At 40.4% G+C, this 24715-nt stretch overlaps 1 protein-coding gene across 1 annotated transcript in view; it reads right to left on the minus strand.

Moving 5' to 3' along the window:
* The window catches only part of DEPTOR (DEP domain containing MTOR interacting protein), a 112933-nt gene that overhangs the window by 30710 nt on the left and 57508 nt on the right, over positions 1-24715 (minus strand). Inside the window, exons 6-8 of the mRNA XM_065399763.1 lie at positions 22642-22820; positions 2504-2689; positions 1465-1599 (exon numbers count right to left, since the gene is read on the minus strand). Coding sequence (XP_065255835.1) covers positions 1465-1599; positions 2504-2689; positions 22642-22820 — 500 coding nt within the window. The remainder of the gene's footprint in view (positions 1-1464; positions 1600-2503; positions 2690-22641; positions 22821-24715) is intronic.

Here is a 24715-nt window from a genome sequence, read left to right on the forward strand (position 1 = left end):
CAGGTGCACCTAAAAAAGATCGCACTGTGGCAGCCACAAATTGGAACATACAGACGGCATGATGGAGATGAGTGCTAGACAGCACTTGACTTTGAGTGTGCGATGAACAAGAATGAATGTGATTCACAAAGAAGACATCCTCCACAGAGAACACTAGCACTACTGAATTATGGCTCTAGTCATGTGACCAAACTGAACCCACCAAGTTCTTCTAACGTAAGACTTTACTGAAAACTCCAAGCCAAGGCCAAAGACAAGCTGTGCAATGCTCTAATGCAGTGGTTCTCAAACTTTTTTTTCACGGACCACTTGAAAATTGCTGAGACCACTTAATGATCTTTCCCTATTCCCCCCAAGGCCACCACCTCACCTTACATGTGCGTCTTCTCCAGGGTCCAGGCACCTAATTAGTGAGTTGACTGCATGGCTCCACTAATTAGGCGGGTCACCCTTCATTCTCTAGTGTGTGGCTGCCCAGGCGCGCACGTTAGAGGGAACTATCTGCGGACCATCTGAATGGAGCTCACGGACCACTGGTGGTCCGCGGACCACAGTTTGAGAACCTCTGCTCTAATGGCCAGAAAAAAAACAAACAAAAATTTACCACTCTTTGTATCTCTACTACTTATACCGAGTATACTGAGTAAAATTCACACCTCTCCTGCTCAGAACCTGAATAAACAACCCATGATTTGAACAGCAGCTACTGGCCCCTTTGGGCCCTCTATCAGAAACTTCAGGTCTGAATAGCCCCACTGAAGTCCATGCTTACACATAGCCACTGGCCCCTTCCCCAGACTGCTCCAACACCCTACTCCCCATCAGTTCAGAATCCCTTTCTGTATCACACTGAGGACGCAGCCCCATGCTCTACTCTCCCTGTTAAAGGACTGAGGAAATCATTTAAAGAAGAATATAAGCTTGAACCCTGACTGCCTTTAAATTCTTACACAGAATGGTGTAAAATCTAAACTAATTTAAGGGTTTAAATTGTCTCTGACATCCTCAAAGCTACATTTGCTATGCTTGCTCTGGGCTGTGTTATTTACACAATAACTCAGGTGGTTACCAAAGCCTAAGTTTTCCTCTCACCCATGCAATGCCAGCGAAGTCACGCCTGTGTAACTGAGAAGAATTTATGTTTGGCAACTGATATGGCAATCTGGAGGTAAGAGTGGATATAAGGCTGGGCGTCTTTCTAAAAAGATATGCTCTAGCTCAAACAAAGTTATGGATTTGATGCAGAAATTATTGGGTGAGGTTCTCTGGCCCATGTTATGCAGGAGGCCAAACTCAATAATCATAAAGATTCGACTAGCCGCAAAATCTGTGAATCTATCAATCTTTAAAATATGCTTCAAAAGACAAACTTAGATGAAGAAATAGAAACAGTCACTCATTTACCCTCACTCTCTTTAGAGAGAGCTGCATTCTGTCTAATCTGCACCAATTCCATCTGCTTACCAGATTTTGGGTTGCATAATACTGGGGGGCTGCTGCTGAGGGTAGGGCTGCTGCTGAAGTAACCGCTACTGCCGCAACTGCTCATGCTACTCCTTCTGACTGCTGATACGATCTTTATCTCTTTGGTGGGACTCACTGTACAAAGGAGACAGAAAATACAGAGAGAGAAAGGGAAATTGTCTTGATTCTTTTGGCACATTTCCCCTGCTTTGTTTAAAATAACAACATCGGAACATGTTTTCATTTATAATAGTGTAATCATACTATCACACTCCGCCTAGTCAGAACACTCACCTATGTGCTGCAGGAATTAGGGTGACCAGATGTCCTGATTTTATAGGGACAGTCCCGATTTTGGGGTCCTTTTCTTATATAGGCTACTATTACCCCCCCACCCCATCCAGATTTTTCACATTTGCGGTCTGGTCACCCTAGCAGGAATACTTGAATTACACATGAAAATTATATTTTTACTCTGATATGTCGGATTACTACATGATCCATTTTAGCTAATTTAATTCTCTGTAATGCTTCCATCACTGTGATTTCTAGGTGCCAGTGCAATAGAGTGAAATAGGCATTTTAATAAGCAGAATATTTTCTGCAGTTATCCCCTGCTTTCTTCCTATTTTCATCTTGCTTCCTAATGTGTACTTGTTCAGGCATTTCCCCACCCCTCCCCCCAAACTACAACATACAGTTTATGCAAAAACACTTTTGCTTTTTAAAATCTTTTTAGCAAGTTTTTAAAAAAAGAAAAACGTCCAAGCTGGCTGATTTCTGCCTGTGGAAAAATGTAAGCCTGAAATCCTTTATTTATACGAGAGCAACAAAACAACACAGGCAGCTAATTATTTGAAAAGCCAACCAGGTAGAAGAACCTGTTTACTATGATATTTATTCATGGATGATGCAGTGAGCCTCTTCAGCTAAATCTGCCTCATGCTAAAGTGAAGGGGGCCAAGCTTTAGGAATGACACATGTCTTCAAGGAAAAGTTAAACAACGGAGAAGTAAAAGGCACAGAACCAAGGAATCACCTGACTGAAAACTGGTGTGCTTTCTGTTGTCATGGTTCTGCTTGCGCAGGCAAAAGGGACTGTCGTGACTTTCTGGCATCAAACGGGATTTCTCAGGGAGCAACTCCATCAGCCTCCGTCGCCGGCGGAAATTCATTCTGAACTGGTACAGCAGGTTGCTATCCATAAAATGGTGCTTGTTGGACACTGGGGAGAGAAAAAAGGAGTGAAAACCCCCTGCCTGGTAGAACACAAAGTAGGGAGTGAATAGTATACATGAGGTTGCCGTTTACATGCATGCATCCTCCTTGGTGATAGCAGCACCCCGCCGCCGAATTGCCGCCGAAGCCACAGGACCGGCAGACCTCCCACAGGTGCGCCGCCGAAAGCCACCTGCCTGCCGCCCTCACAGCGACCGGCAGGCCGCCCCCCGCAGCTTGCCACTCCAGGCACGCGCTTGCTGCGCTGGTGCCTGGAGCCGCCCCTGGTTCACACCACTGCTTGTCCTCAGCAAAACTTTTGTCTTTCGGCTGTGTGTGTGTGTTTTTTAACACCTCTGAATGACAAAAGTTTTGTCTTTCACTTGCCAGTGTAGACAAAGCCTAACACACATGAGCTAACCCAAGGTGAAAACACAGTGAAGATAAGGTACTTTAAATTTAACACAAAGTAAACCTGTCATGGTCAATCCCTGGAAGGGGTATCCAGCTGTTTACTGTGTCTTCATGGTGTTTTTACCTCAGGATAGCTCATCTGTGTGTGTTACCCCAAGATGAAAATGCTTTTTTAGCACTGAAAACAAAGTCTTAGAGAAAACTAATATCGTGTCTCATGAATAAACAGAAAGGTCATGCCAATCAGCCAAAACTGTGATGTTCCAAGTGCTGAGTAATGAACCAGCCTGCTTTGCTCCTTGCTGTTTGCTTTTTGAACTGCCAGAAGCACACAGCATTGTTACAGTGCTTTAGAAAAGCCAGTGGCACTCAGCTTTAGTGTGCGTCATGTCAGTGCTGAATTTGTTGGCTCTCCAAGCCAACACCCCAAGGTCTTTGTTAAGATGAGGATTTTACATTTTGTAGGCAATTCAATTCCTGGTTGTGAGATTCTAATTACACCACTGATGATGGTGTCCCGGTCTGCTGAGCTCATCATTTTGAATACTTTCATTTTATAATAACAAAATAGAGTTTAGGAATTATCCCCATTTTTAAAATGAAGAACAGAGACAGAGAGGTTTGGAGTCTTGTCCATAATCACAAGAAGGACCCGCTGTAAGAGCCAAGGCTAAAATTCAGGAGTACCTATTTCCCCACCACATTATCAGACCATTAAAATATTTCATAGAGGACTCCCAGCAGTATTGTATTATCATAGCAGAGTAATGTAAAACAAACTCATGAAACTTCTCTTTGTGATAATCTCATAGACAATCTACTAACGCTGAAGAAGATATGCTATAATTTATACAACATTCTAATGGAATTTTTATTCCAACTCTCATGAGACTGGGCCATCATGAATATTTACAGGGATATATATATTTCAATTACCACGTATCTATAATTATTAATATAAATATAATAAATGATTTCTGGTTCAATTTTAATATTTTCTGCAAGGTATACAATTCTTCTCCAGTAACTATATCCTCTCTATCTTGTTAACCTCTTTCCTTTATTAGTACAATTGTTTCGACATTCTTAAGAAATCATGACTCCTGGATCATTGGAAAATCAACACACATTTTTACTACAGATGTCACAGAGCAGTCTAAAATTGTGGAGTGACTATTGCCCATGACACTCCATAGCCTAATTTGCTTATGATAATTTATCCCTGTGTATCTTGCAATAATAAAGCTGGTTTTGACTAATATACTAAGTAACCGTGAGATAGAGGTTATAGACAGAATGGGCCACGCTCACCCCTTGTGTAACTCATTTTAGACCATGGAGTTATGCCAGGGATGAGTTTGATCTAGTATGTGAATATAACTGGAAAGAACATAGTCAGAATGATGCTATCATCATCTGTTGTAGAAACACAAAAAGATATGCTTTGCCATCGGAATATTCTCCCCTCTCACATAAAAAGTGTAAGTACAGAATTCTGAGTGTTCATTCAACTGTTACAAAATGTTTCCCAAATTCTGAGTTATACCTATGTTAAAAATATAAATATCGGGGTGCCAGCTCTCAGCCTCAGGAAGAGTAAATACTTGACTCCTGGATATTGTGTTACTTAATAGGTGCTCCTCGCCAAATATCAGTGTTAATGCATAATTAAGGAGATTGAAAAAACAAGCTCTTAAAAAGGAAGGAAATTCCAAAAGTTAACAATGAGCGCTCAATTTTAGGTACCTCTTTGTGTTTATGTGGTCAAATAAGGTATTTTTAAAAAGTTATTCCTATGGGGCACTGACTATTTTCTGCTCTAAAGTTGCATAATGGTTTCCATCTGAGTCACTCTACTTTAAGACTTCACCTTTAGGGCTGAAATTCTCCATATCTGATCTCTGCCCAAAGGTGACTTTATCTGGAGTGGCTGAGCAAAAATGGCTCCACCAGTTTTGAGCACGAAGAGAATGGGGGATAATGGAATTATATTTTTTTTGAACTACCGCACAGATGAAAAGGTTGAATTTTTGAAGCTTAGCTTGGAAACAGCCTTCAAAAAGGAGCAGTGCATAGCCTTGTTCCTGAGGAATCTGGTTTGAACAAGTTACAAGCATTTGAAAATTACATATTGGGAATGTATAGTAGCTTGTCTTTTGCTAAGCCTCTTAAATGTGGACAGAGCATGGGAGCTCATCTCAGCAGTCCGCTTACCCATCACATATTTTGCTTAAGTCAGCAGAGAAGGAAGGAAAGAATCCTAAACAATTTTCATAGTCACAGAGAGATGCACAGACTTGCCTAGCATGGACTTTCTTAGGTGTAATTCAGTGGATGAGGTTGTTAATAACCTTAAAACTAACTTAGATGGGCAAGCTATGAAACTAAGGAAAGCCTTACCAATGATTGAGAAGGAAAGATACAGTAAATTGGTGTTTACAAAGTTATTAAAATACATAAGAATTTATCATACAAATCCTAAGTCAGTACATATATACTGGATAATACACCCAGGACTAGAGACAAGGCTGCATGTCGTGCTTCCCTTCTCATCTACACCTGTTTTGCATGGGTGTAACTGCACTGGATGCATGGGTGTAACTGCAATGGCATTACTCCTGATTTACATCAGTGTAAGTGCAAGGAAATTTAGGCCCCTTAAACCTGACATATCCCAGCCTCTGAGTTCTTAATATTGGAGCTTTAGCAGTTTTTGTATGGCTCTATCTATATATTATTTGCCAAATAGTACAAGAGATAAAATACAATACAAACTGTAAGTTCCCATATAATTTTACATACACTTTCTAACACTTACATACAATCTTGTGATCAGCAAAGGCCACGAACAACTCTCAGATTTACAGTGAGAGGGAAGCACTGCAGGAGAACAAATATTATCTTTATTCAAATTTCACAAAACTGGAGAGGATTTACAAAATGTGAAAAGCTATTTTAATAAATTAGGTGACTCATGCTTTAAAACCCAGGTAATTTTCACAACCATCTTTTTCCTGCAATTTCACCCACAATTTCAGTCCCACATGATTTTTAATGCTGATATCTCAGCCACCACCACAATGTGGTGATTAATACTTTCTGCCATTTGAAAGCTGTGGGCCCCACTGGGACAGATTCACTGGTACACTCCAGCTGCTTTGCACCCTGCAGCCACAAGAAGCAGCCATAAACTCAGCTTAACTACCAGTTAAAATACGGTTATGGCTATTTTATGTCACTGGTGCAGAGCAAAGGAAATGGAGTGTGCAGGTGAATCTGCTTGCTAGCAGTTCTCAAGTCAACAGCCAGACTGGAAGTGGCAAAATGTTAGCAAACTGTATGGGATTTTAAGACCTGATGTCTCATGTCTTTTCACAGCTGGAAACAAATGCTTTACTCCACTCTGAAGATGAGAAACGCTGCTTTCCAGAAGCACACAGAATGCAATTCTAACCCTTTTGCTGACTGGGACAGAAGTCCTGGTTCTACATTATGTTACATTGATGGAAAACAGGAGTAACTCCACTGGTTATAATAGAGACCTGCTGGCATAAAACTGGAGTAAAGGCCACAGATCCTTAACTGTCATTAGTCCCTCCAAGAAATAATATTTTGGCACTAATCCAAGATGTAATATAGCAAGTCCCAGACCTCAATGTAATGTTTTGATCTTTGAAACAACAGGACATTGCCCTGAAGTTTACACTCCAAAGAAACAGCAATTAAAATAAAAAACAAATACGTGACGAGGAGCAGATCCTAACTGGAATGCCTTGCAGCACAGGTGGTCTTTAGAAATTATCTGAAGGAAGGCAGGGCAGGAGCTTGGTGTACATGAATGGGATGTACCATCCTTCTGTGACTGAACTGTTTTCTAACCTGGCTTTTCCACACCCTCCTATGAAATGTTTTGGATCAACTCTGATTTCTTTTTGATTCTTCACTTTTGCACACTACCGCAAGAAGAACTAGTGTTTTAAAAAGCAGACAATAAAGCAACATTATTGTGACAGTCTGTATCCCTATGTTCATTCTTTTTACAAAACTACAGTGGATTTTGTACAAAGTATGGCTTGTGAGGTATCATTTAAAAACTCATAATGTGCTGATCATTATTGTGCTAGTAAAATATGTGTGGCAACATTGTATGTAAAGTTATAAGATTCTACTGTATAACATTACTGAGACATATACCAAGTTTAGAAAAGCGGGTAGAAACCAGTTCCTCAAAGACAAAAGGCAAACTGATGTCTCAGCCAGGTGACAACAAAACCAAATGGACTATCACCTGATTAAGTGGCCATTCTTTGGCAGGAAAAAGGGTGTGAGTGAGAATTTTACATCTTGGCAAAGAAACTGCTGGAAGTTCCTGTCACACAGACTTTCTGTCTCCTGAACCCCAGCTAGAGATGATTCTCAAGAGGAGGAAAAGACATAAAAATGGGGAACAGATGCCCCAACTCATCTCGCCCTTCATCTCTACTCACAGCATCAACAACACCTGAAGGACAAAGCAATCAACACTGAACTGGGGCAGGGGGTTCTGGCTGAAAGGATTCCAGCCAGTAAGACTGGCAAAGCATGTGGTGAGAGAAATCTTTGCTTTGAATTCATTTAGCTTGTTAAGTTACATATTAGATATATTTTAAGTTTTATTTACTTTTAACAAATTATGACTTTTATGCCTCTTTACTTGTAATCACTTAAAATCTATCTTTCTGTAGTTAATAAACTTGTTTTATTGTTTTCTCTAACCCGGTATGGGTTTGCATTGAAACGTTTGGGAAACTTCATTTGGGATAACACGATTTGTGCATATCATTTTCTATTAATGAAATGATGGACTTTATATGAGCTTGTGTTGTCCAGGAGGGCACTGGGCAGTACAAGATGCACATTTCTGGGGGAAAATCTGGAACTGGGAGTCTGCTGGTGTTACCCTGCAATGGAATTCATGAGTGGCTGGCTATAGCAGTATAGTGGGGAGTGATTTACATGCTGAAGGCTGTGTGTGAGCAGACCAGGAGTGGTTGCTCTCATAGCGAAGAGGCACCTCAGGTTGGTGAATTGAGGGAACACAGCTGTCCATCAGTCCAGATTGTGCCCTGGTTAATGTCATAGTTATAAAATAATGGTGCCTTTTAACTGCCCTTCTTGGAGGAGAATACATAGCTTTCTGAGGCTGCCTCTTATTCCTCTGGCCTTTTGCCAGCTCAGTGTCCATGTCTTGGAGACAGAAAACAGAATGAGGGCCAACTTGTTGAAAATGTGTGCACACTTTTGCATGAGGCTCTGGCAGGGTTAGCCTGCAGACTTTAAAAACAAAATTAGGGCCTTGCTCTGTAGTCACCCGGTATTCACCATACACTCAATCACTAAAGCCCTGACGGAGACAAAATTTGTATCTGCATCCGATCTGTGATCCGCAAAAACAAACTGGATATCCACAGATTTGCAGGGCTTTAGATATAAAATTTGGATCTGCATCCATCCACGATCCACAAAAATGGTCCGTCGGTATCCACATCTGTGGATGCGGATATAAAGAGTATATCCATGGATTTGCAGGGCTCTATCAATCACAGTCTTGATATCTCACACACTCCACTGCAGAATACAGCCATTGGGACTCTGCAAATTCCATTTCTCCTTTGTCCATTCCTGCTGCTTTTCACAATGCAAACAGTACAAGATGAAAATAAATGGCACTGTATTTTTCATTGGATTGTGCTTTTCCTGTTCCTCTCAAAGGTTTCCTGTTTTTCTACAGGTTTCAGAGTGGTAGCCGTGTTAGTCAGTATCAGCAAAAAGAACAGGAGTACTTGTGGCACCTTAGAGACTAACAAATTTATTTGGGCATAAGCTTTCGTGGGCTAACACCCACTTTATCGGATGCATGCAGTGGAAAATACAGTAGGAAGATATATATACACACAGAGAACATGAAAAAATGGATGTTGCCATACCAACTCTTACAAAAGTTTTTTTTCCCCTGCTGATAATAGTCCACCTTAATTGACTAGTCTTGTTATAGTTAGTATGGCAACACCCATTTTTTCATGTTCTCTGTGTATATATATCTTCCTACTGTATTTTCCATGGCATGCATCCGATGAAGTGGGTTTTAGCCCATGAAAGCTTATGCCCAAATAAATTTGTTTTTCTACAGCTAATCTAGCATCCGCAAATGTGTTTTAATAATGGTACCTATTCAGATTAGTTTCTTATTACATATTGATGAATCACATCTGTTTGGAGCTCTCTCAAGCTAAGGAAGAGTCAGAACGTTTGCCCATACGTTCAATAAGCAGAGAACCAATTACACTGGTCTACAATTTTTGAGAAGTCGTCTGCTTCAGAGATAAAATGTGCTATTTATTATGTATTTTGATGTGCTGAATTCAAATATGACAATTAAAACAACTGATTGGCTACTGTTTCTAAGATATTTAAGTTTTTACATTTTATGTCTATGTATATTGTGTAGATAGTAGAGTTTTAATCATAAATTGTAAACCTAGGTCTTTTCATGTGTTTATGATTGCTTTACATGATAATATTTCACCTGTCCTGTTTATGTAACACTTTAAAAATCAGCAAAAGGGTTATATAAATAAAATTTATTATGAAACAAAAGGCAAAAAACAATTCTGTACATAGTTTAGTCCTATTCAGTGTCTACTCGGCGCTTCTTGGCTTGTCTCTTGTATTCATTAAATGGAGCATCTCTTGTCACTGTCCAGCAATAGTCTGCAAGCATTGATGGGCTCCGTTTGCCCTGACAGCGTTTCTCCATTGTTGCAATGTCCTGGTGAAATCGCTCGCCGTGCTCATCGCTCACTGCTCCACAGTTCGGTGGAAAAAAATCTAGATGAGAGTGCAAAAAATGTATCTTTAGTGACATGTTGCAACCAAGGCTTTTGTATGCCTTGAGGAGGTTTTCCACCAACAACCTGTAGTTGTCTGCCTTGTTGTTTCCGAGAAAATTTATTGCCACTAACTGGAAGGCTTTCCATGCCGTCTTTTCCTTGCCACGCAGTGCATGGTCAAATGCATCATCTCGAAGAAGTTCACGAATCTGAGGACCAACAAAGACACCTTCCTTTATCTTAGCTTCACTTAACCTTGGAAATTTTCCATGGAGGTACTTGAAAGCTGCTTGTGTTTTGTCAATTGGCCTTGACAAAGTTCTTCATCAGACCCAGCTTGATGTGTAAGGTGGTAACAAAACCTTCCTTGATTCAACAAGTGGTGGATGCTGAACACTTTTCCTCCCAGGAACCGGCAGTCCTTCTCCGTGGGGTACTGGGCGTATAGCTGATGGAATGTTTGGATAATGCACAGTCCACTTTTACTTCTTTGACACACCTTTCCCAACTGGAGGCACCATGCAGAAGTAACAATTGCTGGTATGATCTGTTGGCTCTCTCCAAATCATTGGCACTGCAAAAGGCATAGATTTCCTTTTCCTGTTCAACCACTGGCGAAGATTTGTTGCACAAGTGTTGCAGCATATGAGTGGGGCCCACCTCTTGTCCTGATCTCCAATTTTGCAGCCAAAATAAAGGTGATAGGCTTTCTTAACCATAGTGGTTATACTGCGCTTTTGTGATGCAAAAGTCACTTCACCACAAACATAGCAGAAGTTATCTGCACTGTTCACACAAGTACGAGGCATCTCTGCTCACTTTGGCTAAACAGAAATGTGTCCCTTTGCAAAATTAAACACTGACAAATAAGAGAGCACGACACTGTATGATTTCTAGAGCTGATATAGGGCAATTTGTTCAGCAGAGTGATGTAAGCTTCGTTATGATTGCATCATCCATGACGTCTAGGAATAACATGATGCAATTCATAACATTTATGACGCAATACCAGCTTCAGATTGCATCATTCATTGTTTTGCCTAAAAAGCAAGTACTGTCCAAACCCAGTGATAGATTTATTCATAGATCCAGTCAAAGATGTATTTTAGTCATTTCTAGTTTAAATTGAGATCCCTTCCCTTTATAACTCACTTATCCTCCGCCATTCCCAAGTCAAGGGTCGTATATACTGACCCAATAGCATATATTGAAAACTAGAGCCAATCAAAAATTTTAAGCATCATTTTCGTTCTGAGTGACCCAGAATTAGTAAAGTTTGACTACATTTATTTCAGAAGCATTTTGGCTGTAGAGCAGTGTTATTGATCCTTGATTCTCCCTACTATATAAACATGATACATGTATCTCTAGCCTTATGAATGTGTATATATTATTTGAACTGCAGATAAAACCATCTGTGTACATACTCCAACAGATGTTTAAGCTCTTGCTATGACAAACCAATATGGTATTGTTTCCACATTTGTACTGCAAAGATTTCACTTTCCATGTGCAGAACATGTAATGTTGAACTGTTTCAGTTTCAGACTGTCTCATATAAACAAGGAGACAGCTTCTCAGAGTAAATCATCAGAGCTGTTCCAAATTACACTAGCAGAGGATATGTCCCTGTGTGTGTATATACACACACACACACACACACACACACACAAACAAACAAATACTCCAGTTGTAGGTCAGGAAAAGTTGTGATGTAATGAGAGAACCACATTTCATGCATCATAGCTACGAAATATGACATTTTTAAGCAGTATAAGAAAAACTTAAGCAACAGGATTCCAAATTATAGGACTCTGAAGTCCAATGGTAGCTTATCTCCTATTAAGTAATGTATCTTGTACTGATTGTTCCCTGCTTCAACACTGTACTTCAGGTAGTTTAAAGCATGAAAGCAGGTTAAAGTTTGTAAATGTAGTATCTAGAGACATAAAGGGTAACAAGAAAACATTCTACAAATACATTAGAAGAAAGAAGAAGACCAAGGACAGGGTAGGCCTCAATGATGGGGGGGAAATAACAACAGAAAATGTGGAAATGGCGGAGGTGCTTAATGGCTTCTTTGTTTTGGTTTTCACCAAGAAGGTTGGTGGTGAGTGGATGTCTAACATAGTGAATGTCAGTGAAAATGAAGTAAGATTAGAGGCTAAAATAGCAAAAGAACAAGTTAAAAATTACTTAGACAAGTTAGATGTCTTCAAGTCACCAGGGCCTGATGAAATGCATCCTAGAATACTCAAGGAGCTGACTGAGGAGATGGGTGAGCCATTAGCGATTATCTTTGAAAAGTCATGGAAAACGGGAGAGATTCCAGACCACTGGAAAAGGGCAAATATAGTGCCAATCTATAAAAGGGGAAATAAGGACAACCCGGGGCATTACAGACCAGTCAGCTTAACTTCTGTACCTGGAAAGATAATGGAGCAAATAATTAAACAATCAATTTGCAATCATCTAGAAGATAATAAGGTGATGAGTAACAGTCAGCATGGATTTGTCAAGAACAAATCATATCAAACCAACCTGATAGCTTTCTTAACAGGGTAACAAGCCTTGTGGATAGGGGGGAAGTGGTAGACGTGGTATATCTTGACTTTAGTAAAGCTTTTGATACTGTCTCGCATGATCTTCTCATAAACAAATTAGGGAAATGCAGCCTAGATGGAGCTACTATAAGGTGGGTGCATAACTGGTTGGAAAACCATTCCCAGAGAGTAGTTATCAGTGGTTCACAGTCATGCTGGAAGGGCATAATGAGTGGGGTCCTGCAGGGATCAGTTCTGGGTCTGGTTCTGTTCAATATCTTCATCAATGATTTAGATAATGGTATAGAGAGTACACTTATAAAGTTTGCGGACGATACCAAGCTGGGAGTGGTTGCAAGTGCTTGGGAGGATAGGATTAAAATTCAAAATGATCTGGACAAACTGGAGAAATGGTCTGAAGTAAATAGGATGAAATTCAATAAGGACAAATACAAAGTACTCCATTTAGGAAGGAACAATCAGTTGCACACATACAAAATGGGAAATGACTGTCTAGGAAGGAGTACTTTGGAAAGGGATCTGGGGATCATAGTGGACCATAAGCTAAATATGAGTCAACAGTGGGACACTGTTGCAAAAAAAGCAAACATCATTCTGGGATGTATTAGCAGGAGTGTTGTAAGTAAGACACAAGAAGTAATTCTTCCGCTCTACTCTGCGCTAATTAGGCCTCAACTGGAGTACTGTATCCAGTTCTGGGCACCACATTTCAGGAAAGATGTGGACAAATTGGAGAAAGTCCAAGAAGAACAACAGAAATGATTAAAGGTCTAGAAAACATGACCTATGAGGGAAGATTGAAAAAACTGGATTTGTTTAGTCTGGAAAAGAGAAGACTGAGAGGGGACATGATAACAGTTTTCAAGTGCATAAAAGGTTGTTACAAGGAGACGGAAGAAAAAATTTTCTTCTTAACTTCTGAGAATAGGACAAGAAGCAATGGGCTTAAATTGCAGCAAGGGCAGTTTAGGTTGGGCATTAGGAAAAACTTCCTAACTGTCAGGGTGGTTAAGCACTGGAATAAATTGCCTAAGGCGGTTGTGGAATCTCCATCATTGGAGATTTTTAAAAGAGATTAGACAAACACCTGTCAGGAATGATCTAGATAATATAGTCCTGCCACGAGTGCAGGGGACTGGACTAGATGACCTCTCAAGGTCCCTTCTAGTCCTATGATTCTATGATCTTTTTCTGAAAGTGTAAGATTGTTTTCAAAGGCAGTGGATTTTATCTAGAATATTAAGTAACGCCAGCATTACCATGCACTCAGTTCAGTAGTCTGTTCAGTGAATCATTACAGTCTGCCTATGTGCATGTTTAGTCTTTAACAAAGCAAGTTTATAGAAGGCAGTTATCTGCTTTTCTTTGCTTCTAAATAAAGTATGCAAACTACGGTGTTTGTGGGTAGGGGATAGGAGAAGATGAAAAAGGCCTATCTGGTCATCTTTTATGTTGCAGCTGTTAAAAATTGAAACTTTTGTCAGAAAAATAGAATGAAGAAGATAATTTGGAAACAAGTCTTCCTGCTTTACTTATACAGCCCCATAGATGTGCACAGTGCATCATGAAACAAATACAGACAAATTCACTGCCCACAAGAACAGCACTGGAAGGAGTGAGATAACACAGGGAGGGGATGGTAAAGGGGAAGGATGAAACTGAGGACAATAAGATTACATGATCACATGGGAGGCTCTCACTCTTTACCCACCTTAAGACTAAAAACTTGAAAAAACTTGAACTGATAGCAGAAAGGTTGTTTTTAAAACCTGATGTAAAGTAAATAAAATGGGCTGCGGATTTAGCCTAAGAAGTTAAATTGGGTGAAATCTGTATTTGAATTCCTCTAGGGACATAGCTAGCATGGAATTTTGTAAAACAAACAACCAAAAAACCTATGGAGAATAGTCCTCTATGGACATCACCTTTAATTTGGTCATATTTATACTAAAATCAGATATAGTGGTGGGGAGTCTTTAAGGCTTCTTTGGGGTGCTGAATGGAGGTTTGTGTCACTGAGATAAAGCAGGACATCAGCTGTAAAGAGTGATTTTATGATCTTTAGCATAGACGCTGATGGCCTGAATACCTGGAGAATTTCTGATAGCTATTGCAAGAGATTCAAGGATTAAAACAAACAGAAGCACACTCTTGTGTCACTCTTCAAGGGAGAAAGTCTCTGGTTAGAAGCCATTCCAGTCAAGGAAAGCACACGGTGAATTACCAACAGTTACATGGAGATTATAAATTGAGGAATGAAATTATCTCCAGTATCAGCAAATCATAGTCCAAAAGAGAGAATGGCAATTAAGGAAGCTGTACATTTCAATGCCATGTTACACTCAAAAAATAAGAAACAATAGTTAAAAATAGGCAATTGGAGAAATATATTAATGCAACACGTACACTATAATAAATGAAAGATGCTTCTGGACAGCTTAGCCCCTTTTTCAAGCAGCAAAAGACAATCAGATCATAAGGGTTTTTTTAAATTTTCTTCTACTTTCAGGTCTGTACACAATTTGAATCAGATCAGGTTTATTGGTGAATACATAAAACAGCATTATATCTTGCTGCTTAATATTGCATTCCTTTGCTTAGGGAAAGTTTCTTGTTACACAATGCTACACCTCTACCCCGATATAACGCTGTCCTCGTGAGCCAAAAAAATCTTACCGCGTTATAGGTGAAACCGTGTTATATTGAACTTGCTTTGATCTGCCGGAGCACGCAGCCCCACCCCCCCAGAGCGCTGCTTTACCGCATTATATCCGAATTCGTGTTATATCATGTGGCGTTATATCGGGGTAGATGTGTACTATATTTCTGCTTGCAGAAGGTGGAAGAAAATTAAAACATTTTTAACATGTTCTTGCAATGTAAAAGCTGATAGCAGAAGTAAATACTTATTGTACAAGTCACTATGAACGTTGTTTTCATCCACGAGAACAGTGGATGATTAGTTGACAATAGACAAAATCTTGAGAGGTGCTGAGCTCCCCCATCGAGCTCCCCCATCTGCTATAAGTTAGTAGAATCTGCATGTGCTCAGCGCCTCTCAAGATTGGGCCCAGTGCAATCAACCAGATTACATTTTTTTAAACTGTGAAATTTATTCAGTTTTAAATAATAATTTTATAATACTACAACAAAACCTTTATTCAAACAGGAACTCTGCTAGCCAGCTACCTTCAAAAGAGCTTCTTTCCATTCCTGCATCTTTCAGGGAAGCAAATGTTGAGCCCTCTCCAAAAACCCTATCAAACAGATATATTAGTGCTGATGGAAAGTATCAGGTGGAGAGCTCTGGATTCTAAAGACTTGTTTATCACCAAAACAGGTATAGCATAGTCGGCAAGAATGCAAGCTTCTTCAAAACACGACGCCTCCGAGCATCATCTCTGTTCTACACTGTCTACCTCTGACACTGTCTACCACTGCCATAGGGGATAGTTCAATGACAAATGAGACTCAGAGCAGAGATACCAATTAGTGCCAATTGTGATGTGAACACTTTCCCACCAGGAACTGGGCTAAAGTCATTGACTGTTTCATCATGGCCCCCTTCAGATGCTAATGTTTGGCTACTACTGACCTGGTCCAAAGTCAAACTGATAATCTAAATGAGAAAAGGGACTAGTAATGGAAGACAGAACCTAAGTCATCCATTTCCTTACTCTTGTTTCTAAACTATGTCTTAGTTCTACAAAAGAGTTGGGAGAAGACTTTTAGCTTCATATGTACTATTTTCTTTACTGATTTGGAAGAGATTGCAAACAGCATATTAATGAAACTCACAGAAGATACTAACTTGAGAAGAGTTAACACCAGTCATGACACAGGACTAATACAAAGGGAAACAGGGAGACAAAAAGCACAGGGAGAAAACAACAAATGAGATTTCATCTGGAAAAAGGCAGGGAAATAACATCATAAATATAACATAGTAACATGCAAGGGTATTCTGGGCCCTGTTCTGCACTGCCTGTAGTGGTTGACACCTGATTTGGTAGCATTTTATATCCACTTTGCACTTCAGTCCGTGACTACACAAGGTGCAGGGCACAAGACAATCAGACCCAGTGAATCTAGGAGAAAATAATCCAAGATACATGCATGCATATGTAAGCAGCAGCCTGGGAAGCAGGAACACTGAGGGTATGTCTACACCCAGCCGCTAGTTCGGCGGCTGGCAATCGAAGTTCTGGGTTCGACTTATCGCGTCTTGTCTGGACACGATAAGTCGAACCAGGAAGTGCTCGCCGTCGACTGCGGTACTCCAGCTAGACGAGAGGAGTACCGCGGAGTCGACGGGGGAGCCTGCCTGCTGCGTGTGGACCGAGGTAAGTTCGAACTAAGGTACTTCGAACTTCAGCTACGTTATTCACGTAGCTGAAGTTGCGTACCTTAGTTCGATTTGGGGGTTTAGTGTAGACCAAGCCTAAAAGAGATGAGTAATCTGGCATAGAAACAAGAGATTGAATGTTGCTTCCTAGGTACTGCATTTCTCGTAAATTGGAACTGGATACAAGCACAAGCTTGTACTGCATATACATTGAAGTAAAATCAATGTGTGTCTAAATTTGGTGAGAATTTTTAAAGCATTTAAAAATATACTATTTTAAGACACTGCCACAGAGCATATGCAAGTACTGCCTCACAAACACAAGTGGTGTCATAGGAGAGGACTTCCCTCTCCCAATATGAACCAGATCTAAAAGGGAAAGCGCTTAACAGCTTGAGATCCCTTGATCTTGATCTGATCCCAGACCTTCAACTTGACTGACTGCAAGCCTGCAGGTATGCATACAGTCCTGCAACTCTGTATCCATGGGGCTCTGGGTGAAAGAGAAGGAACACTCGTATGCCAATCTTTGCAGTATCAACCACATTTCTTCTCCTCACCTAACCACGCAGCATTAATTTATATTACAAGGGCCAGACAAACTGCTAATATGCTGACCTTGAAGTTAGCAAATTAAGGGCCAAATCCTGCTCCAGCAAGTCTTGTACAGGAAGCAGGAATGCTGCCTAGTACATTGGTCCTGTGGTCCAGGGATCCTGACAGGATTCCAGGAGGAAAGAGCCATGAGGCTCACATTACTGTACCTTTGTAATGGAGTAGGTCACATGGCAAGCTAGTGTGTGCTACAAGCAGTCTTTTGGGGGACTGGCCACATCCCTCAGCAGAAAAACCATGCCATGATGTGCCAACTGATGTTGTAGCCCCTCCCCCTCCTTAGAGACCTCTTGAGCAGGGGTTCCCAAACTGTAGGCCACGGTCCAAAGGTGGGCCATGACACAGTCCCAGGTGCTCCGCCATCATGGGTGGAGTTTTGGCAGAGCTGGGTAATGGCCGCCGCAGCCTCCAGGCTCAGGTAGGTGTAGTCCTCGGTGCCCGTGAACCACTGGTGCTGGTGGTCACAGTGACCAGGTAGGATGGCATGGCCCAGCCCGGCGCACACACAGCCACAAGGAGTGAAGCTGCCCCACTGAGTCAACTAGGGACTGAGCGCACAGCCTGGCCCTGCAGCAGCAGCAGCACCCCCTCAGACACAACCCCTCCCGACACCCTGAGCTACACCCCTGCCTGCACCCTGAGCTACCCCACTCTCTGCACACAGCCCCTAGCTACTCCCGGCCTGCACCCTGAGATACACTCTTGCCTGCACCCTGAGCTACCCTCCTCTTTGCAGACAGCCCCTAGATACCACTGCCTGCACCCTGAGCTGGCTGAAAGGCTGAAAATTGTAGAAGAGATCAGGTTGAGCCTCACTAACATATGTCCCCAGCTGGAAAAACTGAACAAGGAGAAGCAGGCACATCCATCCCATTAAAAAGACTCCTGGTCTAGAGGTTATTTTATATTTTATTTACAATATTTGATTTTTTTTCTAATTAGTAGAGACTAGGGTTGGGTCTTTACTTGGCAGAGAAATTCAAATTTTACACTAAAAAGAAACTGAAAACACAATATAATGTTCAAAATTGGACAACTATTTTGTTTTAAAATCAAATAATAACACAATGTGTTTTTTAACAATTTTGTTAACATTGTGTTGCTTACTGTTCGGTTTTATACAAAATTGTGTTTTGCCTCTTTGAACACCTCATTTTGCTCTCAACATTTTTTTAAAGTGTAGTTTTACTAAAACTGTTTGGTTACAAAGATCATGAAGCATTTCTTTGAGTGCCTACTGCTAGGGATTTCTGTCATTACAATTGTTTACATTAAAATGAAAAGGAAACGTACATTGTTTATTTACAGTGTTATTGTTTATATGAATGTAAAATTAAAATTAGTAATTTTCCTCAAGAAGTGTTAATAGTGGGCTGCAGTGGCTATTGCAGCTGCACAGGGGGCCTCAGGGAAAAAAGTTTGTGAACCCCTGGATTAGAGCAGCCTGGGGACTACTCTAACCTACTGCAGAACTAGGCAAACGGAGAGCTGTAACTAGCTTCCTCACACCTCCATTGCACTGAATTTTAGTCACAGCAAATAATCTGTCCCAGTGCTTCCAACTCTAGATAAAATATGACAGATCCCCTGTGGGTAAAAAAACTCTTATGTCTGAACATTAAAGCATTCAATGTGTCTAGATATCTTAAGAAGTGGAATTTTATACAACTGCAAAATCTGTCCTGTGCTCTTTTAGTTTTATGCATGCACAGACATGCTTCTCATTCTTTTATAGAATCTTTGCTCCAATCATCTGATGAATTTAATCAGTGGTTGCAAAGGCAGACTAAATACAGGTAATTGTCAGTGCAACTCAAGTATTAAGAGATGTACAGGATATGCTGCCCTAGTACACAAAGGGACAAATTTTCAGGCTATGACCTCTATTAGGGCACGCAATTTTTGTGAATCATGACTTGCATACACAAAGTAGTAGAATACTCATATGAAACCACATTTGCTTGTACAAATCCTGTAGACGTTAACAAGGCCATTTGCAAATTCAATCATAGCGTGTGTAAAGTTGAGTATGCACAAAGGGAGGTCAGACCGAGGTCCTTTTGAAAATATACCCCAAGTTGTCTATCAACTGGCTATAATACAACACTTCTGAAGTCGAAATGTTTCACCTTTCTATAGCATTTGCATAATTCCTTTTAAACATCTAGTTTTCCTTTTTAAATTAAGCATAGTTAATAGCTTCTTGTGTGAAATCTGGGTTGAGGCTGACTGATTAAAATGAAGACAAACATGACAGGAAATTGTGCTCAGCATATAAAAAGAGTCAAATACTGCCTCAGCTGCAAAATATTTTTCTGAAGTCACTGAAATGAGAACAAGTATCAATAAATAAACCGGCACTATTTAGTTATAGATGGAAAATTACCTTTATACAGACTAGTTCTATCATACTTATGATTGCAGAGATAATATAATAAAAAAATTGAAGAGCAAAGTGTATTTTATTCTGCTTCATGCATATTCAACAATATAGTTTGCTAGAGATCACCTTTAGGGAAAGAAGGAATTTCATTCTCCATTCCTATTCAGTCCATGTCCTTGCTGCTTGTACTGCCAACAAGGATGTCAATTAGTGTCAAGTGAAACTTTATAGATCATGACAAAGAAAGCACAAGGAACATAGTCTGGTGTTCAGATTCCAGAATGAACTCACTATGCTGGCAGTGGGGGAAAATACTGTTTTTATTGGTAAATGGAGTGCATTTGACCTAGAATTCAGTAAGGGGGAACAAACAGAATACACATACCCACTGTTGCAGTTTGAGTCTAAAATTGTGTAAAGAAAAGCTCTCAAGCCTAGCTCGGCTATTTAAGGAAAACTAAACTGCAACGACTTAGTAAGTCTATAGATACATCCATTTGCTACAGCTCAATCTGTAATCATTCATGTTAATCTTTCACCAAATAATTTCTAACCCTATCCAAACAAACAGCTTTAGTGAAACCTGTAGGTCAGAATACCCTTATAAAACAAACTTCTGTTTTAAAAGTCTTCCCAAATATAGTGCTAAGTCTCAAGGCCCTGATTCAGTTTTTATTCCATCTTCATGCAAGCAAAATCTCTAAGATGTTAATGGAATTTACCTTTGTCAAATAAAGGTGAATAAGGATCTCAGTGTTTCACTTACATTGGGTACAATTCTGCTCTAGCTTATGAGATGACCACCCATGTTCAGCCATCGATTTTCATTGCCCTTGAGTGATCACTTAAAGGTTCACGGGTTTCAAAATTGAATCAACAGACGTGGTACTAATTCCAGGGTAGATTGTGCTCTTGGCACCCTTTAGCTCATTGGAGACAGATGGACGAATTGTAAGAATAGGAACAGAACAGAGTAGACTAGATGGATGTGGAGGAACTCACTGTATCCAGAATCAACCAGGAGAAATCCTGGTTGACTAGGCTTACCCAGGCAGCGTACACCAGTAGGCCCAGCAAACTACCCCTTTTCCGTACTGGCTGGTGTGGGAAAAGGAAACACCTTCACATCACCTCTCCCCCTTTACAACTAACTAGTGCCTCAGGGGCACTCAGTGGGAGCAGGACCTGCACCTTCCAGCCATACCGTGAGCAGTCCCTTGCAAGAATGCAAGAGAGGATCTTTGTGCCCCCACCCAGGGCTGACGAGGGCGACCCTTGGTTATTCTTTTGATTCTGTTAATGAGAACAATGCTTGCTTTGCAATAAATCTATCACATCCTGATTTTCTTTCCTCTGAACACATTTCAACAGTGAATCAGATTTTTTTTTTTTAACCAGCTTGCCCTGTATCTACATATAGAAAAAGCTTGGGGTAAAAATACAAATGAAATAATTATTGCTATAGAGAGGAGGGGGAAATATTTTCACTTTGCACTAAGTCCTGAGCAGTTGGCACTCTATAAATCATACATTAGCATCAAGAGTAATTATAGAATTTGAAGCTGCTTCTTGTAAACATTCAAAAGTAGCTGCTGTTATTACAAGGTAAAGACAAACTTCACATTTGACTAAAGTCACAGAGAAAATGTAGAAGTACTTTATAACACCTGGCCTTGAGGATATAGGTATTGTCATAGAACAACAAAAAAACAATCCATCTAATCTGGTACCCTGCTTCATGCAGCTACCTATTGTTAAATCTGTACTGTATTCTAATCTATATAGGTCTTATGCTGCGCTCATCATTGTAGCATCTGAGCGCCTTCCAGTAGTGCATTAAGCAATATGACTAACGCATGTCACGTGTCTGTTCTCTCATCCCCTCTCCAGGGGGAGAAGTACGTACAGTGAAGTGGTCTAGATTTATTTTTTTAATATTTACACACACACGCGTGTTGGTATATGTTTATGTTAGAGAAAGTAAGGTCAAAGAGATTCACCTTGCACTTAGAGCAAAAGGTGGTGAGGTTTGTGAGGGTCCTTAGTTCCTGGGGGAGTTCATTCCACAGTCTTGGGCTGCCCCCAAGAAAGCTCTGTCACCTGCACAAGTGAGCTTTACCTTTATTGTAGCAAGTTATGTTGTGCCAGTAGCACCAAGAGGCCCCATTGTGCTGAGCACTGAACAGATACTAAAACCCTCTTTCAAAGACTTTACAGTGCAGGACTAACTGTAATAATGTTTCAGGTGAAAGTGATTTCCCCATCCTTTTCCAAACATATCTGGCCAATTGTGCAATATGATAGGGATGGGGACATTCTTTTCTGATATCAGATTATGATCTGCTCATGTCCTGAAGCATGAGGATTTATAAAGCTTGTAATTTTTATTCTAGCTAGTGTAATTTAGTGTAACTCTCCTTATTTATGGCTCTAATCCTTTGACTCTTACTAAGCTATTTACTTCAATTATATCCTAGGGCAATGACTTCCACTGTTTAATTATCCACCACCACCGGAAAAAAAAAAGGTTGCCTTTTATTCATTGCTTATTTGTTACTAGCAACTCAAACCCAAATTCTAGTGGTTTTGAGTGCTTTTGAAAATTCCACCCTTTCTTAAAAATAATTACACAGCCATCATTTAGATAGGAGTTAGAATTGGAAATGTTTTAGGACCAAACAGCATGATCTGCAACCTCTTTACATGATCCTGCATGGAAAAAGTGTTGTAAAGAGTGTAGCTTTTGTTACCAGGCAGTATATTCCTCACCGTGCTGTATAATTCCATGCTCCAACAGTCTACGGCCAAGTTGTTCTGCCTCAGTCCTTGTTGTGACTTCTCCTTCCTGGATCAGCCACTCAATCAACTCAGATGCCATGACAGTCCGTTCATACTTGACTCCCTCCTCTTCCCTGGCTTGTAAAAGTGTGTTCTCAGAATTCATCAGCCTGCCACGGAAGGAAAAAAAATATATGGGGAAAGCAGTTCTTCAGAAAGCAATTCCTGATCCATTTTTAGTAGTCATTAGTACTAAGCACACAGATGCAACTTTTTATTATCCGACACAGTTCTTAATTATAAACAGTTCTTAATTATAAACTGGCATGTGGAAAACTAAAAACGAATAAAACCATGCTCAGGCTAATCACGTAAAACTGGGCACTGCAAGTCAGAAAGCCAAAGGGGCTATTAACAGATGTCTAAGGAGTCTTGAAACAGATATTGTGAAATAAACTTACAAAAAAATAACTGTCGCAGTGTTTTGGATACACATTTATAAAACTGAAAACACTTTTCCTTAGCAATACTTGCCTTTGCTATTTGAGGAACTTGTTATCTTATGAAGTTGAACTAACCACAGCTGTCTTTCTGTTAGGTCCTCCATTGTTTATTAGCGTCACTGAGAACGTTCAAGGCACTAGTGTACTAGGGTATATTAGTTACCTTGTGTTCTCTCTGTGAGCCAGCTACTTTGCTTGAAAGATATCAAACTTTGTTGTTCCTCTATTTTTAAATTACTTCCTATTTGTTATTATTTATAGCACAGTAGTGCCATGAGGCCCCAGACCATGACTGTGCAGGACACTATACAAATACATGAGAGCCCCTACATTGAAAAGCTTACAGTCTAAACAGTATTGGTTACAAAGTGGTGAGGGTTTTGTAACAAAACAAAAAGATGGTAATCAGAATCCAGAAAATGTTCCCCACACAAGGAGGATCATTTTAAATGGAGGCCAATTTATTTTTATATCAAAACGTGTACCCAAACATTCAGAGGAAAGCGTCCTACGATGTTGTGTTTCCCCCCCTTTGAACACAATCAAGTTAATTCCATTTTCATGATGGCCTCACCCTACAGGAAATGTTTTCTATTTGATGTTACTAAAAAGTTACAGTCCAGAACCTATTTGTAAATGAACTTATGACAGGTAAGAATGAATTTCAGCACTGTGTAAAATGCCATGCAGAGTGCACTGGAAACATCGACAACTTTGTTTATTAACTAAAGTGAAATGAAGACAGTGGCTGATCAAAGCTTAACTTCATCACTCCATCACGGTGCCTCAGTGTTCACCTGAAAGTACTGGGCAATTCAGCACTTGCTCTTTTAAGGTATGTCCACACTGCAATAAAGACCAGCATAGCTGCAGAGGGCCTGGGTCAGCTGATTTGGACTCTCGGAGCTCAGGCTATGGGGTTAAAAACTGCAGCATTCAGGCTTGGGCTGGAGCCCAGGTCTGAAACCCCGCAATGGAAGTAGATCTCAGAAACCGAACCCAAATGTCTACATGGCAAAAATGTCTACATGACTTTGTACTGCGGGTTATTTTACTGCAGTGTAGACCACAGGCACCCTTTAAAAACAATCCCTATACCTTTTTGTACAACTGCATAGTAAGTTGGGAAGGAAGGATAGCCCAGTGGTTAGGGCGTAGCCTTGGTATTGGATTCAATTGCCTGCTCTCCCACAGACTTCCTGTGAATTTGGGCAAGTCACTTAGGCCCAGATTCTCAAAGGTAAGCACCTAACTTCCATTGAATTGAATGGGAGTTAAGCACCCCTTTGAGGATGTGAACCTTAATCTCTCTGTGCCTCAGATCCCCTTACGTAACAAGGGGATAATAGCACTTCATTCATCCTTAGCTCTATTTATGCAGGTCTGCATTGCAGCATGGACTGCCTGATAACTACATGATCTTTAAAGGGACTTGTGGCCTGATTTTCGAGGGCCAAGCTAAGCGTGTGCAGCATTTCTCAGGATCAGCATAACAATCCTCCTGAATCATTCTACAACCAGCCAATTGGAGATGTTACAACACAATTATCCTGGAACCTCTT

This window comes from Emys orbicularis, chromosome 2 (assembly GCF_028017835.1).
Source record: "Emys orbicularis isolate rEmyOrb1 chromosome 2, rEmyOrb1.hap1, whole genome shotgun sequence".
Lineage (NCBI taxonomy): Eukaryota > Metazoa > Chordata > Testudines > Emydidae > Emys > Emys orbicularis.